The sequence below is a fragment of the Colias eurytheme genome, chromosome 30 (assembly GCF_061535395.1).
Source record: "Colias eurytheme isolate Ceu_HAF_F1 chromosome 30, ilColEury1 Martin Lab GWU primary, whole genome shotgun sequence".
NCBI classification, from domain to species: Eukaryota; Metazoa; Arthropoda; class Insecta; order Lepidoptera; family Pieridae; genus Colias; species Colias eurytheme.
The window spans coordinates 3,305,265-3,325,353 of record NC_143009.1 but is presented as its reverse complement, the minus strand read 5'-3'; the positions used below and the strand labels follow the sequence as shown (position 1 = coordinate 3,325,353).

General features: G+C 33.2%; 1 protein-coding gene across 1 annotated transcript in view; it reads right to left on the bottom strand.

The window, feature by feature from the left end:
* Nucleotides 1–19,849, bottom strand: part of LOC149895766 (uncharacterized) — a 66,116-nt gene extending 46,267 nt beyond the window's left edge. The window contains exon 1 of the mRNA XM_090118639.1: nucleotides 17,796–19,849. Within this exon, the coding sequence (XP_089974765.1) occupies nucleotides 17,796–19,352 (1,557 nt within the window). The 5' untranslated portion in view covers nucleotides 19,353–19,849. The remainder of the gene's footprint in view (nucleotides 1–17,795) is intronic.
* Between the last annotated feature and the right edge of the window lie 240 nt (nucleotides 19,850–20,089).

The following is a 20,089-nucleotide window of genomic DNA, read 5'->3' as shown; positions in this document are numbered from 1 at the left end:
TTTTATAATATTAGTATAGATTTATGATGTGTATGTTTTGTCAACACTATTTATTTGTTATTACTATCAACGACACACTTACATCGAGATAATTCATATCCTGACCCGTATTTATCTACGGAAATAGGAAGTGCAATGACGAGGAACGAAAACAATTGCAAAACCTACATAACCTTTGAATAATCTATACTAATATTATAAAGAGGAAAGGTTTGTATGTATGTATGTATGGTTTTCACGCATAAACTACTGAAGCGATTTTGATGAAATTTGGCACAGATAATCTTTAGACCCTGAGAAAGATCATAGGCTACCTTTTATTGCGAAATATGTACCACGGGCGAAGCCGGGGCGGACCGCTAGTATTTAATAATATTATAAACGCGTTAGTTTGTTCTTCTTTCACGTCGCAACGGAATAATTTTACGATGTTTTTATGTCTATAGTACAGCCAAAAGAGTGACATAGGCTTTTTTTTACTACGGTGAAACATATCATTCCAAAGGAAATTGATGCTTTGACTACTTAGTAGGTTCATAATTATCACCATAATGGAAAGGAATGGTCCTTCAATCCGGAAAATACATACCTAACACCAAAATAACAAAGGCAGTTTATTACTTATAGGTACTTCTTTTATAGACCCATATTCTGCATAGAGTTTATACGGATGGATATGGACAGTTTTATAGTCTCTTTTAATCGAGGAAGGCTATAGGCTATATATCATCACCTTCAGACCAACAAGAGCGGAGCAATGCGGGTGAAACCGCGGAGCACAGCTAGTGCAGCTATGTCTTTCAACGACTCAACCACACAGCACACTGCATAAAACTAAGCACTGGTGAAATTATGTACGCCTATACCGCGTATAAGGACGAAGTAATTAATATAATTAGAGATGAGTTTTAAAACGATCTAACTTTGTTAAATTAACTTTAACATATTATAATTAGTCACGTAACTTGAAAGTTCATAAGAATAAACAATATTTGTTCGATTTCAAACAAGTTTTATAATACGATAACCCAGAACCCCGAAAAATAGACAGTTCTATCTTGATTTCAAAATTTCAATATTATAGTTTTGTGAAATATGTACATAATTAAGTTATTGAAATAACATTTACATAAACTCTAGTAAGTATACAATATATCTATGATCTATTTTGTTACACAAAACAGTTAATACTAGTGATGTAACGAATACGAATACGAATATTCGTATTCGCCGAATAGTAGACATTTACCGAATATTCGTATTCGGCGAATATACGAATATTTAAAAACGAATATTTTTGTACGCAACTCGATTTACTACAGATTTAAAAATCGCGCGTAAAAATATGACGTGTGCAGAGACTGCTGATCCACTGGCCTTTTGGCGAAAAGATGTCCATTTTCCAAGTCAGAAAAAACTCGCCTAAAAATATTTTTCACTGAAGCCATATACAGTCGCTTCGGAAAGACTTTTTTCAACGGCTGGAAACATCCTGACTGAAAAAAAAAATCGCCTAAAACCAGAAAATTATGTTTTTTAAATAAAAATTTGCCTATTGTAAATTTTAATTATTAGAAGAGTAAACATTCATTAAATAAATAAGTCTTTTATTAACAAGGCGAGATATTCGTATTCGTATTCGCCGAATAGTAGGTTTGATATTCGTATTCGTAAAAGTAGTATTCGTTGCATCACTAGTTAATACACACATTTCCTATTCCAAGATGACCTATGACGTTCTAGTCGCTTCATTAGGAGCTATCTTTAGACCAATTAGATGTAGGGGTCACTGGGATCTTTGTGCACAGCTGACTGTGAATAATTGTTAATTGTATTTAGTTGTTGTTAGGTTAATATTTTTGCTTTATAGAAGCATACTAAGTTCCTACAGATATTTGGCCGCCGATAAGTACTATTTGTCCATATATTTCGTATTTTTTGTCATAAAACTTGTCAATTAAATCGATCTTCATTATTAATAGCTTACCGCCCGCGGCTTCGCCCGCTTTGTCTAAAACCTAATAAATTATATACTAAAACCTTCCACTTGAATCACTCTATCTTTTAAAAAAAACCGCATCAAAATCCGTTGCGTAGTTTTAAAGATTTAAGCATACAAAGGGACAGAGAAAGCGACTTTGTTTTATACCTACTATGTAGTGATAATTTAGTTAGTAGGAACTAGGTAGACTTATTTAGAGTTACAGAAGCCAATATAATAATTAATATTATATTCCCCAAGTTAACCTTTTGACCGCCAGAGCAAAAACGCATCGCCGTGCCCTCCACGCCAAGCCACAAATTCAATGAGATAACCTTGAAAATAGTAGGGAGTCCAAAATGTTATCGATAAACATAATAATTCACGTCTGAATATTTGAATAAACAGCTTATAACACAAAAATAATATTTATTTAACCTCATCTCCTGCTGTAAAAACTTAAGACCACATTTATAGCAACTATCAACAAAAAAAATCAACCTTTTGAGATACAAAAATACATATAAAATTGCAGCAAGTTACAGCACTATTCTCTATCAGTTACGCCCCATTGGCATGTATACATGCCAATGGCGCGGGCAACCATCCTTTTTTTTTATAATCTCTCGCTTCTGATTAGGGATGTGTAGCTGTATATTATTATAACTTATCGAGTTTATTTATTAAGTTTATATGAACTATAGGTATTATTGTGGAGTGTTTATTTGTAAATATCAAAACAACTATTACCTTTAAATAAAGGGAATTGCATTAAAACTATATATTTATTTTCCAATCATTTAGTTTAATACTTGAGTTATTACAAATACTAATATATGTAGGTACCTATTTAGGTCAATTACCATATTTTGATATGACATAGCGACAATTTGTATCATAAGAATATTCTAATAAAGGCACTGATTAGACTTATTAGGTAATACATTTTGAAAACTGCTCGCTCACTCGCCCGCTACTCGATAAAATATTTTTACAACTTTCCGCACTTAACAACACGGCACGCGCTTACGACGTCACCAGTCCGACATCTATTCATGTCAATGGCGCAGAAGGGATTGCATATCGATACTGTGCTAGGGATGCACATGATTGGCGAAAAGGAAAATATTCAAATCAACAATATCCACAATATAGACAATATGGTATTATACCAAAGAATGTAGTATTTACCTTTTTTCTCAGTGACTAAGCTTATATATTTTTTTTGTAGTTATTACAAAAATTAAGCGAATTAGAGTAATTTCGCTGAAATTTTAATGAAGTTACTTGAATATTACACTACATCACTAGTAGGCACGTATACATGTCATTGGCGCGAGAGAACATGCTTTTTTAGCCATTAATTAAGTTATTTTTTGTCATCAAATATTTGAATAACTACTTGGCAATTTTGTTTACTGTGTACAATTATGTAATAACTGGGGATTCAGTTCATAAACTGTATAAATAAAACACGTAAAAGTAAAGGTTTAATATGTTTAATTTGTATTTATCTATGATCTGTTTCTTGGCATGTATAGGTGTCGTTGGCGCACAGGGCACGATTGCGCATGACATCTATAGATGTCATTGGCGTTCAAAAGGTTAAGCAAGTAGGTAACAAGTAATTTTTCTTCTTCAAAGTGTAATTTTGACTATCGACGAGCTTTATTAGTTGCTTTTTTTTAATTTAATCGTAGGTACCTACCTACTCTTTACCAAGAAATTGACTGACTGGTTGGCTTGGTTGGTAGTGGCCCTGCCTTCCAAGCCAGAGGTTGTGGGTTCGATTCCCACCCGGAGCAAATATTTGTGTGATGAACATAGATGTTTGCTCTGTGTCTGGGTGTTAATTATCTAAATAAATATATATTTTAAATTATAAATGTATGTTTATCAGCCATCTGGTTTCCATAACACAAGCGAACGCGTATGGGATCAGATTGTGCCGTGAGTGAAAACTGTCCTGAAAAATTTATTTATTGAAAACACGTTTATATTATAGCGAAGAGATACCTATAAGTTATTAAGTCTAGAGTCCGGACTATTTACGTCATCAATTGAAGATTGATAATCCCTTATATTATAGGAGTAATTAAATATTTATTATAGTTTGTGATGTTAAGTGGAACCAAAACTTCTTGATAGATACACATTACACATGTTAACAATAGATAAAATATTAGATACCTACTTGTAAATTGTATAAACTACGTAAATAACATCACTTTTTAAGAATCAACCTTACCACTAATTGTTCATTTTGATAAGGAGATACCACCCTACCATTTCTTGAAATTCAATATTAAATTTAATTTGGGAATTAATTATAAGAAGGTACGATATATTATTTATATCAAAAATACATCTAATATATATAAATCTCGTGTCACAATGTTTGTCCTCAATGGACTCCTAAACCACTAAACCGATTATAATAAAATTCGCACACCATGTGCAGTTCGATCCAGCTTGAGAGATAGGATAGGTTTTATCCCGGAAATCCCACGGGAAAGGGAACTATGCGGGGTTTTCTCTGAAAAAGCGGGCGAAGCCGCGGGCGGAAAGCTAGTACCTATAATATGAATACAATTTTATTCGAGATATTTTAGAATAGAATAAACATTTCTTTCAAGGTACACAATAGATCACCAAAGAAAGATAGGTATCGACTTCTAAGAAATCTTTACACATCTAGCTGTTGAATTCTTTTATTTTAAACTAGCATTCCGCCTGCGGCTTCGCCCGCGTTTTCAAAAAAGAACCCGCATAGTTCCCGTTCCCGTGGGATTTCCGGGATAAAACCTAACCTATGTCACTCAGAAATGATGTAGCTTTCCAACAGTGAAAGAATTTTTCAAATCCGCCAAGTAGTTTCGGAGCCTATTCAATTCATACAAACAAACAAACAAAAAATCAAACCTTTCCTCTTTATAATATTTGTATAGATGTATAGATACACCGCAAGTCGCAACCTACATAGATTCAGCCCACTTTTGCTTTGTCATGTTACCCGTATAAAAATATCAAACTCAAACTCAAACATTTATTTATTCAACTAGCGGTCCGCCCCGGCTTCACCCGTGGTACATATTTACGTTTTCTCTACATAAAAACCATCCTCGTACTTCAAGGAATATAATAAAAAAAGAATTATCGAAATCGGTTCAGCCGTTCTCGAGTTATGCGCTTACCAACACATTTTTTTTTTTTTTTTTATGTCAGAGCAAGCAAAGGGGCAGGTGGGCCACCTGATGGTAAGTGGTCACCACCGCCCATAAACACTTGCAACACTAGAAGTGTTGCAGGTGCTTTGCCGGCCTTTTATGGACAAATAAGCTCTTTTCTTGAAGGCCCCAATGTCGTAGTTGTTCGGAAACACCGCAGGTGGCAAATTGTTCCACAGTTTCACCGTACATTTGCGATTCATTTTTATATATAAGATTAGACTTATTTTAGCAGCACTTTCGAATCGTCATTACATATTCATTATATCAACGTTCTAACCGAGACTATAATCTATCTCTGTGACCAATTTCATCTCAATCAGATTAACGGTTTTTAACGATAAAGAGAAACAAACATCCATCCCTTCCTGAACGTTTCAGTACATTCCATTTTTTGCCATAAGTGCTTTAATCGTAGTTTTTATTTCTTATACATACTTACGGAGACAAAAACAACAAACCAATCAAATAAGGTTCGACAGTTTTTGAGTTATAAACGCTAACGCTAACTTATGAAATACGAAATTGTTTTATATAAATAGCATTAGCATTATGTATTTATAGAGCTATACATAGATATCGTAACAATGAATCTTCATTCTATTTATAGTCTACTTCCCTCTTAAACCCATGTTTAGTATTAATTAATGGTATATTTATAGACACCCCATACTTATTTTTATTATTATTACTTCATAATATACGCCTTTGTGTAGTATGAGAACAATATTAGTGATTGTCTTCTTTTTGATTTTATCTGTGTAAAAATTTAAAATACGATTTAATCATGAATTCCTAATTCCTAATATTATGTTTTAAGTATTTCTATAGCTCATGTGTTTTTATGTGTATGTTACTGTAAAGTTTCATCCAAAGCCGTTTAGTAGTTTTTACATCAATACTAATAATATAAAACTGAAGAGTTTGTTTGTTTGAACGCGCTAATCTCAGGAACTACTGGTCCGATTTGAAAAAATATTTCGGTGTTAGATAGCCCATTCATCAAGGAAGGCTATATATCATCAGGCTAATACCAACAGGAGCGGAGCCATGCGGGTGAAACCGCGGAGCACAGATAATTTTCGATGGGTCCTGGCGGGAAATAACTTGAAATACCTAAGATAGAAAAATTTGCTGACAGGAAACATTCCTTTATTTTTAAAAAGATATAGAACTGCATTCATAGATTTTTCATTTATTTATAAAATTTCCACTGTATACAATGTACCTAACCATCCTAATAAACTTTCACATTTATAACATGTATTAGTAGGAAAAAATTCATTACATATATATTTAAGCATTGAACCCACTACATAACTACATACATATACCACCACCACTGAACCTACAGTCATTACCCAACTGCACAAAAAGTGATGAGTAGCGGAACTAACTTAGCGTAACTCAACTTCCTTAGTTTCGTAACACGAGATGTAACGTGATTTTCATTGTATTTTATAATCTGTCTGTGGTTAATAATGTTCTTAATAAAATAGGAACAAGATATGGGGTGTTTTATTTTTTATATTTAAGTTATTTATTAATGAATTTGTTCGTTTGTTTATAATACACTAGCTGCTCCGCGCGGTTTCACCCCCGTGGCTCCACTCATGTTGGTCGTTGCGTGATGATATATTGCCTATAGCCTTCCTCGTTAAATGAGCTATCTAACACCGAAAGAATTTTTCAAATCAGACCAGTAGTTCCCGAGATTAGCGCGTTCAAACAAACAAACTTTTCAGCTTTATAATATTAGTATAGATTTGATCACTAAAACTGGTTAACTGTTTTTAATAAAACTTTCAAATAAATAGCTCTATTATTCCTTAGTTTCTAATAGACTTGTCTTTTCTATTGCAGGAGGCAGGGATCCTCTATTCAATTTTCGTTTTCAAGATTAAGAGCTATCAACCGTTTTAAACGTAAACGTATCGTACGTTCATACTTTCAACTGTTTTGTGTAACCGAAAAACAATTTAACCGCTTTGTATGAAATTTATTCGGTTAATCATAATATTAAAGGTAGCCTATGTTCTTTCTCAGGGTCTAAAGATTGTCTGTGTCAAATTTCATCAAAATCGGTCCAGTAGTTTATGCGTGAAAACCATACATACATACATACATACATACAAACCTTTCCTCTTTATAATATTAAGTATAGATTTCAACCAATAACCACGAAATTGCATACATATCTACTAAGCGCTAAAAGCTATATTACCTATACTTTTTATACCAAATATATAACAGGTCCAACATCTATTTTCACACAACTCCAAAAGACCTTGACCTTGAGAATAAACTCTTTAAACAAGACTATTCCACTTTTTCTATACACAATCGAAACACATAAATAACTAACAAGTTCCACAACTACTATTTCTCACAGAAAAACTACTAAAAACTACTAATAGTAGTAAATGGTATTTATTGAACAGGTGCGAATCCAATGCTGTTCATATGGATCCCACATACCCTTATAAGGAATGTAGTACAAAATAAACGATTAAATTGATGTTTTTGTTCGTAAATTAACGGGATTTTGAGATATACTAGAAAAACATTGTACTGTTTATTTTAATTAGGGTTTAACAATGAATGCATTTTGATAAATTTTCATCTCAATTTATAACAGAAGCCAGCATGGCTTGAAAGGAAACCAAAAAACGTCTGATATAGTTTATTATGTGTGATCAATTTTGACACACAGATAAACAAAGAATTACGAATAACAATTTTTAACACTCTTTATTAACTAATAACTTCACCTGGATGTTTGTATGTAACCGACTGCTTTAGACTCGTTTTTGACCCACTTTAATCGGACAGATTTAATTCAAACTTTGTACACTTATCAAGGATTGGTGACAATACAATAATTTCATGAGATAAACTTTTTTTTGTTATTGAACTATATATATTAATTATTATAGCCAGCCCAGACTTAAAAACCGTACCAAATTATCAGCAGATTAATTATACGTACCTAATCTAATTACCCTGATAAAGTTTAAATATTTTCATTTCTACTCATTGTGCAATACAGATAATAATACAGGCCGATATCCGATAATTTTACGATTTGTATCGATTAAACACGATTACTATGTAACGTGAATCAGGTTTCCGATTAAAATGATAAGTCTACTATGTTTCATTTTATTACTAGACACCTGTTATTCTTGAGGTTAGAATCCTCCACAATAATACTTAGATATTATTATAACTATCAGTGTATTTAATCAAAATTTGTTCAGCTGTTTTGCTTATTTCTTCCTAATCCCATCTATAACCCGGTGACAAGTGTCTATGACCATCACATTTTAGACTGTTATAAATTCTTCCATAAACAACTACTATATGTTAAACATTTACCCCATGTTGAAGTATACTAAGATATGCATAGCAAAATCACATCCAAATTTATTCAGCTGTTTGCATTATTTCCTCTTAAGTATTTCCTAATACCCTTCTTCCCGTATCAATATTAAACCGTTTAACTATAGACTGGATAACACACCTAAAATTTTTCCCGAAATAGCTACAAATCTATCGAACCATAATTTCGAACCTTAAGACAGTACCATCTACCATCTTTGCTATTCACCAATTATTAATTATCATCAAGACCAACCCATCAATAACAAGTAATAATTCTTTTTCTTCCATACTGAATAATAAACATTGAATAATGAACAGAAACAAACATTAAATAACAATTTTTTACGCATCAGCACTTAACAGACGGGAGGTGAAACCTGATTTCAAGGTCTATAGCGATACTGATATTTCCACATATTGGGTTGCCATCTTTTTGGACGAAAACATTGTGTATTATAGCTTTTGCATAAATTATATGTAAAGTATCTTGATAATTAGTTTTTTGAACTTTACGAGACTTTATGATAAACGCAAAATTATGTATCGCACGCGATAGGCTTTTCTGGAGCTATTTTAGCACTTAGATTTCTTATTGTATACTTTTTATAGGATAAACCTAGAAAGTCATACTTATTTGTAAATATTTCACTTAAGTCTAAACAAGATTTTATAAACAGTAAAAAGGTAGTATCTATCCACTTGCCTTTTACTATTATTTCTTCCCTTAACATTAACACGATTTGTAATATACTTAATTCTGATAATTACCTACCTATCTAATGATAGGTATATCCGCTCCTGTTGGTCTTAGCATGTTGATATCCTTCCTCGGTAAATTTTCTATCTAACACCGAAAGAATTTTTCAAATCGGACCAGTTTTTCCTGAGATTAGCGCGTTCAAATAAACAAACAAATTCTTCAGCTTTATAATATTGGTATAGATTTCATAGTGTATGTTTTAGGTGTTGTATTTATACTCTTTCTACACTTTCTGTCGTTACTATGTATTACATAACTATGGCCAAATCACTACAAAGTATAAAATAAAGTCGCTTTCTCTGTCCCTTTGTATGCTTAAATCTTTAAAACTACGCAACGGATTTTGATGCGGTTTTTTTTAATAGATAGAGTGATTAAGAGGAAGGTTTTAGTTAATAATTTATTAGGTTTTAGACCAAGCGGGCGAAGCCGCGGGCGGTAAGCTAGTATAATATATTGTAAGTATTATTTCTTCTGTTCTGACAAACAGGAGTAGAATATCCTATCCTATCCTGCTAATCATATAAATGCGAAAGTTTGTGAGGATGGATGTGGATGTGTAGGTATGTTTGTTACACTTTCGCGCAAATACTACTGAACCGATTACAATACTAACTACTACTAACTTGGATTAACCCATATGATAGGTTTTATCAAGGAAATCCTAAGGGAACGGAAATGCGGGTTTATCTTTGAAAACGTGGACGAAACCGCGGGCGGAAAGCTAGTATATACCCTATATATCCACCTTATTTACCATTTGGACTTTTATTCAACACCGTGTTACCACACCGTGTCTTTGACAGGATATAAAACCGGATTCTCAAGGCTTGTATTTATTCTAACATTCACCGAACCCGTTCCTTGGGATAGCATTCGCCATAAATCAACCATTGCGCCAGTGCGCTTTCGTAATCGGTGGAAATTAACACTTCCGGCGCAGCAGTTCCTAGGTAATTCTTCCGATAATTAGGCTTGTGTTTATGATCGATTTCTAGGCGTTCATAAAATAACGGGTATAAAGCACGATTTATATTATTCATTTTTTAAATACTCTGACGTTTACTTTTAAAGGAGAGGCATTGAGAGGACGATCACGTAAAGATTTATCAAATTCACTAGGTAGGTACATATTACTCAAAATCAAACATTTATTTATTCAATGAGACTTCTGTTAGAAGCACTTTCGAATCGTCTTTACTTATTTTTAACATTTACCACCGATTACTGGCGTAAAATCAAAGAAAAGGGAACCATAAACAAAAAACTTTAAAGCACAGTCCAATTTTACTATCTGCCTGACCCACACAATATCAAAACATAGGTACAAGCATATTTACTATTTAACACACTCGAAAATCTTTACTTTCAGAGTTGTTTCCTCTCTTTCGGAAATCGTTTAAAAACTATGGATCGGAAATGTTTAAACAAACAAATCATTCATCTTACTGTAGTTTAATACGTGTGACACAGTTGCTGGGAACGACCAAGTTACGCCTCATTGTCATTTAAACGGTTACTATTCTAACTGTTCGTGATTAAGTTTACACATCACTGTAAAATTTTAAGTACATTCTTGAGAAATGACATCGTCTTTGTATAATTAATTGGTATGGTCTTAAAATTTTGGACTGTGGGGCAGAAATTGATCAACAATGTTGCTTCTAAACTATTTATCTGTTAATTTTTATGTTTATACTTAGGTATTTTAAAAATCAAATTTACGTAAGATATGGTAAATATTTCTTGAACAACAATTGATCAACAGCTTTGGTAGAAACTTTGTGACGCTCCTGACATTTTAACACGCATTATCACCTGTGAAATACGCAATATTGCCAGCAACATATTAAAAGCAATTCTTCAACATGTTGATGCAACTTATTTTTACATTTTAATTGCTTGCCATGAATACGGGGCTTAAAAGTAATTAAAACAATACATAAAGAGCGACTCCTGAACAAGTTGATGCAACTTATATTAATAACATACATATAATTTTTAGCATGAAATTTGCCTTGACGGCTTACACCTCTGACTTCCATTTAAAACTCAAGAGATCGATTTGTTCAAAGATGACCATAGAAAATTGAATAGATTCAATTTATCTGCACGTAATCTTCATAATCCAGCTCTAATCTATGAAGGAAAGAATCATGAGGAAGCCGGAAAAGTATCACGTATAAGAACTGAAAAGTTCGACCACTTCTGACATTTATCAACCTGCACTTGGCCAGCGTGGTGGATTATGATCCATTCTCATAGGAGACCTGTATCCCTGCAGTGGGAACAAATATGGCCATCTATCTACAGTCTACAGGGAAAATCATAATGAATTCACACAATTTATAATATATCTTATATCTAAGGTACTTACAACAGATCCCTGGCAAAAATGTCATCAATTAAATATGCCCGTTTAAAGTGGATAATCCTTAATCGAATCAAGGAGTCTATAACTTAAAAGTGATGTTAATATTAAGGTTAAAAATATTAATAAAACACGTACCTATAGATCAAACCATCTTCTTACATCTCGAACTAATCTTCTTATCTTATCTTATATATAAAAATGAATCGCAAAATGTGTTGGTAAGCGCATAACTCGAGAACGGCTGAACCGATTTCGATCATTCTTTTTTTATTATATTCCTTGAAGTACGAGGATGGTTTTTATGTAGAGAAAACGTAAATATTATGTACCACGGGCGAAGCCGGGGCGGACCGCTAGTAAGTAATAAAGGTCAAGAGAAAACTATACCATATTAGTTTTAACGAGCAAGCATGACAAGCTACACCTACCTACCATACGTATACAAAAAAATCGATTTGTCACGTTTGAACGCTTTCACTTGAGTTTCTAATTTCGCGACAAGTTAACGCCGTGTTATTATTAATTATTATGGTGATCATACTTCCTTGGTGTTAATTTTTAGCGGTTAATTAACAGTAACGTAAATTTTGGATGTCTATTTTAGTCTGAACTAGCTTTGCCCCGCGGTTTCACCCGCATTGCTCCGCTCCTGTTGGTCTTAAGGTAATGATATATAGCTCGATAAATGGGCTATCTAACACCGAAGAATTTTTCAAATCGGACCAGTAGTACCTGAGATTAGCGCGTTCAAACATACAAACTCTTCAGCTTTATAGCTAATATTAAGTATAGATTTAAGTACACTACGCTCATAACAGCATATTTGGTCTGTATTTACTTAGGCAAATACGAATTTACCGCACGAATTCAGCCTTGAATATTTTATTTGTAATACTACTTTGACAACCACGACATGCTGATAACGTCACTAATAGCCCATTTAGCACTTTTTGGCCTAAATTTTCATACGTAATTTGTAACTTTATTTGAAACGTAAGATAAACAAAACATTACATTACATTAAATAAAATAAAATAAATAAATTACATTACATTTCTACTTCAATATCGACTATGTTTATTCCTTCAATCATACACACACATACATAGATACAACTAGCACTCACCATAGCCATTGCGAGTGTATACTTCGTTTCTACTATAATGAGCACTATCCTAGAAGTAGTGACCATGTTTCGTTTTCTGCAAACAAACACCGCTTTCGTACTTTTTCTACCAGAAGAAAAAGCTTTCTCAAGCACTTACATACACACACACATCCCTCTTCTTCCAATACACACACATACGTTCAACAAACTCCCCTCTCTAATACCCGATACCCAGAAAGTTCAGGCTTCGCATCTCGCATTAGATGGCAAACCTCCTCCTTTACTTACTCTACCTTCTTCAGCCATAAATAAATATATATTTCAGGACAATTTTCACACACGGCACGATCTGATCACCTACTAAGCTTTCGCTTGTGTTATGGAAATCTTAACAACCAGACAGAGCAAACATCTATGTTCATCACGCAAATATTTGCCCCATTTTCTTCTAACATAGAAAAAGGACTTCTTCAAACGCACACACACATACAAGACCCACCCCTCTTCCCCCTAACAGCAAAACCGACCCCCCGAATGTCAATTGGGAGCATGCCGGATCGTGGACAGTGCGTCTGTTTATCACTTAGTAGACTACCTAATCCTTTGCTTGATCTTCTATAGAAAAAGAAAACAGTCACATACATAACGTGTGTGTGTGTAAATAGTAACCCAACACCCCGAATGTCACGATCAGGCGTCGCAACTGCAACCCGTCGGTGCGTGACAAGTCCAGCCGTGTAGAACGTCACGGCTCGCGCGTGGGAAGCTGGCCCCTTGGAAGATCAGTTACCATTAGTCACTAGTTTTGCCCTGCGGTGATGACCGTATTAATTGAATAAAAAAAACGATTTATGAACGCATAGCTGTAGACTATAGCCACAGGGTTCTTCGATGAATGAGCTGTCGAATACAACAATATGTTTTTCAACTCTTTAACTTAGTTCCTGATATTAGCGCGTACAAGATTAGCACACCCGCAATTCGCAAGCGGCATTCATTTGAGGAGAAAATGCGATGTCATATATGGATAGCCTATGTTAAACACAACACAGAAATAATTTTTCTATTGGAACCAGTAGATCCTAATGTCGCTAATGTGTATACAGTAGCAAATACACAAACTCTTCAGATTTTTCATAGTTATTTATGTGTCTTGGTGTGGCTAATTTTGTTTCATTGACTTAACATAATTAACCGACATTCCTAAAAAATCGCAGATGTTCTCAATTTGTAGCAATTTTCATTCAAACTTTTCACACATTATATTGTTTATTGCTATTTTATAGAACATTTATAATTTGATCCTCTTCATATTTCTTACTAGAGGTCCGCCCCGGCTTCGCCCGTGGTACATATTTCGCAATAAAATGTAGCCTATGTCCTTTCTCGGGTATCAAAATATCTCCATACCAAATTTCATGCAAATTGGTTCAGTAGTTTAGGCGTGATTGAGTAACAGACAGACAGACAGAGTTACTTTCGCATTTATAATATTAGTATGGATGTGCAAAATGAATATGGATGAAATAGATAAAGCATTATTGATAAAGCAATTGTATATTTTCCATCCTCTCATTGCATGGATGACATCATTGAGGTCCCATTTCTCTTTACTGTTATCAATTTTGTATGTTTACCCTTTACTTATTGATAGTAATAAATATATTGGTAAGTATCATTATGCATTATTTATAATATTGCATCAGTTTTTATTAAATAAAAACAACTGATAGATCAACAAAATAATGAGTCATGATTTAAAAATAATACTTAGTTCTACTTTTTTAATGCAGAATTGTATAAAATGGTTATTTTGGTTAACCCAAATATTTCACATTTACTGAACTAAAAATAATCAGAACTAAATATAGTTCTATAATTTTAGATTCTGAGTTCTGACCTGATACAACTCTGTAACTATTTAGGTATTTGGTTTAATTTATTTTTCTACATAGATCCATAAGTAAGCTTGTTTGTTTGTTTGACGCGCTAATCTCAGGTCCGATTTGAAAAAATTCATTAGGTGTTAGATAGCTCATTTTTCGAGGAAGGCTATAGGCTATATATCATCACGCTAAGACCAACAGGAGCTGAGTAATGCGGGTGAAACCGCGGGGCACAGCTAGTTTTAAATATTTTACATAAATTCATACCAAAATTTTCCAAACAAAAATCATAGTTTTATCAGATAGTATTGCCAGAACTAAATATATACATTTCAATGTTTTAAAATAATGGTCTAAATGTGCATGCATTTAGCTTCAACACAGTTAATTATGATAAGGCCCAAGGTTGAGTACCTAACTACTTTTATAACATGTCACCATAGATGTTCAAGGCTCACATTTTATAGCTGACTAGCGGTCCGCCCCGGCTTCGCCCGTGGTATTTACGGTTACATATTTACGTTTTCTCTACATAAAAACCATCCTCGTACTTCAAGGAATATAATAAAAAAGGATTATCGAAATCGGTTCAGCCGTTCTCGAGTTATGCGCTTACCAACACATTTTGGGATTCATTTTTATATTTAAATAAGATAATAAAATTGGATAAGGGTAGGTACAGGCTGGTACAGGCTACAGGTTTAGCTGTTATAGTAACACAATTTTCTTTCTTTCTTAATAATGTGTAATTAGGGTCAATAATTTAAAAAATGAATCAAGCTAATTTGGATTAAATTGCTGAGTCAATGATAAATTATCTTTACAAAGAGACTAAAACAAAAGAAAGACATGGTATGAATTTGGAATCTGCATTATTTTTGTTTAGTTAAGTAAATATAATAATTATTCCAGTATGTTATAGTTATGTTATCAAGAGTGTTGTTTTGGATTTTTTTTTATTAACTATATTGAGACTAATTTTGTCAATAGTAAACTGAAATACAAGAACTGACACATAGTAAAAGTATTTCATAAAACCAATGAACATAATGTTCAATCAATATAATTTTCTTATGAATGTGTTGACAAAACATCTGTACAACAATAGCATAGTTTCTAATCAATTGTACGGCTTATAATTGTCAATACTATAATAAAAATGTGTCTGAGGTTTCACCGTCTTTATAAGTTATGTTTGAATGTGTATGTGAAATATAATATTATACAGGGTGTAATCGTGTGCACAGGCGATTATTGCGTAAGTGTTGCAGATATCAAAAAACTAAACTGATATCAAAAGCCCTTTTTGTGTTTGGTGTAAAATTTTTGGATATTTCCCGTTTTATATTTAAAAAGTTATTATTGTCATTTTACTTATTAGGTAAAGGGCTTTCGATATCAGTTTAAAGTTTTTTGATATCTGCAATACTAACGGAATAATCGCCTGTGCACACTTAACTATTACAATTTACACCTTGTATAATATGTACATATTATAATAGTTAGGTGTGCTTTGTTCTATGTTTGGGTGTATTATAATACATAGTTCTGCTGTAGTATAGAGACATTTAAGAAGATTACCACCTAGCAATCCATACTAATATTATAAATGCGAAAGTAACTCTGTCTGTCTGTCTGTTACTCAATCACGCCTAAACTACTGAACCAATTTGCATGAAATTTGGTATGGAGATATTTTGATACCCGAGAAAGGACATAGGCTACCTTTTATTGCGAAATATATACCACGGGCGAAGCCGGGGCGGACCTCTTGTTAGATATAAGTATTTAAATATGGAAAGTGCCATGAATTGCATTTTTGAACATATAATTAGAATCTTCAAATAATCAACCATGATACTATGAAATTAAATTATTCGGAAGAATATCAGACCAACAAATACACAGGCTTCTCAATATTAAAGTAGTTCAAACTAATATGACTCCCTAAATGAGTCCATTTCAATCTATACTCACTATATTATCATTTAAGTATGCCGTCATATTACACTCAGTCCGTATACAGTAAAAACAAGGCATTCTGTTAAATATAACATCTTACTCATTTCGAGATTACATATTCCGAGCCTATCTGACAGTTTATTTTAAGAAAATTAACTGTAAACGCATAGAACTGCATACAATACCTACATGTAGCACTGAGTCATAAACTTAAAGGATCTATACAAATAAAGCGCATATATGTTTTTTAACGGAGGACTATGATTTCTTAAGTTGTTTTAAAATTGATTTTTTTTTATGCTGCGATAGGGGAGCGCTTGGCCATGATCTCGCCTGATGGTAAGCTGAAATGTGGCCTAAGATGGAGCGTGCTTCCCTAGAATGTACCTGTTCACTCTCCTCTTGAAGATTAAAAATTAAACATGCAGCTAGCATTTTATTAACATTAATTTTTAAGTTATTAACACTTTATATGTTAATTATGTATATTACTTAGAAATATTCAAATTTTTTTTAGTGTTGTTAAACAAAAATGTTCCAAATATATGAAACAATTGAAAACTTAAATTATTTAAATAGCACAAAAAATAAACATTACTAAGTACCTATAACATAATAATTATTACTCATAACATACCAGTACTACATATTCATGTAGAATAGATATACAGTCTGTCGGAAGTGATCACTATCTTTTCCCATATCTTTTGAATTGGGTGCAAACTTCAGTTTTGTTCAGCATTTTAGCATATAATTTTTGTTAAGAATAAAAATTCATATGTTTTAGACATTTAAGTTCTAAAATACCATGCAATTGACTTATTAATGCAATTTTATGAGGAAATAATATTATTTGTAAAAAGCAAGACTGTCCACTAGATTATAATAATTATAACAGACTAGCTTTCCGCCTGCAGCCTGCTGTGTCTAAAACCTAATAAATTATACTCTATCGACTAAAACAAACTGCATCAAAATCCGTTGCATAGTTTTATAGATTTAAGTGTGGGTAAATAGGGACAGAGAAAGTGACTTTGTTTTATACTATGTAGTGAATTAGTGTTTATACATAAGTATACCTACTGTATGTATGATAATTAAAAAATAACTCACCTCGCTATCCTTGTTCCTTATATCCTCCATGCTTCGGCTAATATTCCCTTTCCAATTGTTCAGAACACCATAATCACTTTTTTCATGGTCCACAAATGGCACATCATAGATATGTTCTTTTTGCAAATAGAATTCCGAATTCAAAACTTTGCACTTACAATTTAAATGACACTTAAAACCTTCTTTGTCCTCGTTCAAACGACACTTATCGCACTTCTCGTTGGATTCCAAATTTGAATCGTTCTGGAATGTGCTTATGCGCCTGGAAATGTTTTCGTTGCTACACGAACACGGCATTTTATCGTTGAGTCGCGTATATGGAAGACTTAATGTTGAATTATTTGTCATCATGGCACAATTTAACGAATTGAGGCACTTGGAAAACGGATCACGGCTTTGATTTGTCAATGTCCTGTTCGTGATACCTAATATTTCGGTACACAGATAGTGTATTTCTTTCGGCTTATCAGTGACATTATCTTCTGATATATCGTACATGTTTTTGTTTTGATTGTGTGTTTTAGATTCGCGTTTCTGTAACGCCTGTTCCAATTTTTCTAGCATCTTTTTTGTATCTTTTTTCTTTTCTGGTTGCTCAGGGCTTGGAGCAGCGAAAATTCTAGGTGGTTTTTTCGGCGGCGGTCCTGGTGGTAGCGGTTGTTTTAACGCCTTTTTAAGCGTATCTGTGAGGATGAGATGTGGATTTTTTCGTTCCAAACGCATTGTTTCATTTGAACCACAGAGATCGTCCATAGATACTAAATTAGAGTCACTTTTTTCCGGCTTTTCATATTGAGAAACAAGCTTCTTAATTTTACTGTTTTTTTCTTCATCCACATTTTCTGTTTCTGAACTAATACCACTATCCGTTAATGAATCCTGCTTGTCGGCTTTCTTGTTTTTATCCACTTTTGCATACTGATCCAATATGTGTCTTGGTACTTCTGAATCAGGTATGGAATCTGGTGATTTATCAGATATTTCCTCAATACTAATAGAATTAGAAGCGATTAAGTTTTCTTTCCTCATTTGATCCTCTATGAAGTTACCCAATTGTTTCAATCTGTCCTTTGAAAGCTTTTTATCACTTTTCTTTAATGAGAAATCGCTGGTTTCTGACCGTCCGTTGCAGCTTCCATGTCTTTTGGGACCCTGGCTAATAATCTGGCTTCGGTCACAGCGAAACGCATGGCTTCTATGTAATTTCTTCCCTGGATCACTTGACTGGCGTGATAAAGACACCTTTGTGTCATATAAACTTATCTTTAAGTCATTACTACTGTATAAATAACTAGTATTGGGCTGTATTGACCAATCCTGACTCAAAAACTCGGAGTTATTGACGAAATTACTTTCTTCCTGTGATATATCATCATCCTTGTTCTCTTTGTTGGAATTGTCGTGTTCAGAATTGATTTTACTTGCGCTTTGTTTGTAATCGGTATATTTACTTAGGTGCGATGTGTTTTTCTTAATAACCAATACTTCGGTTTCAGACTGTAAGCTCTCGAATTTACTTTTTATAGCTTGAACTCTGTTTTTAGGCTGAGATAACATTATTTTAAATAACAGAATACATTTTCAACATGTACAACCGTATAAACACTTACTTGTACGCATACTTCACTCACAAAAAGCTTTGAAATATATTTTTTAACTTATATAATATTTGTATTTAAATCGACATCATAACACAGTAACACCAGTTCCATGAACTTATGTTTTTTTTTCTTCTAATTCATACCGACAAGGCAAAGGAAATAGACTTGTTTTAACTTTCTTTTTACAAACAACTGCAACGTGATTCCATGCACTGAGTCGTTCCTAGTTTGAAAAGCAACAGTAACAGATGTTTTCAAAAGTACAGTTGTTTTAATGTAAATACTAAAACAGTTATAACACAAATCTTAGTCACTTCTTCACTTGACAGAAAGTTTATTCAAACGATAACTATGTTTATATACATCTCGCGGCTTTTGTCACATAAACAGCGACACAGTACACAGCAGCTGTTGGCTGTTTTCTTTATGATTTGAGGACATGCAACTCTAGACTTGTGCAACAACCGCAACGCAAACGTCACTCGTTCGGCATATTTAAATGTTGCCACTTGCTATATCGTATGGACTTAAAGTTGAATTAACGGAACCAAAACTTTGATTTTTATAAGTTTAAGAGCGATATTATTAAAATATTGTTATTAATCGCTCTTTAAATTTATTTCTGCTTCAATGATTGCATTAAACAACTTTTCTAATACGTATCGAAGTTGAATTGCCATATAAGAAAAAAAT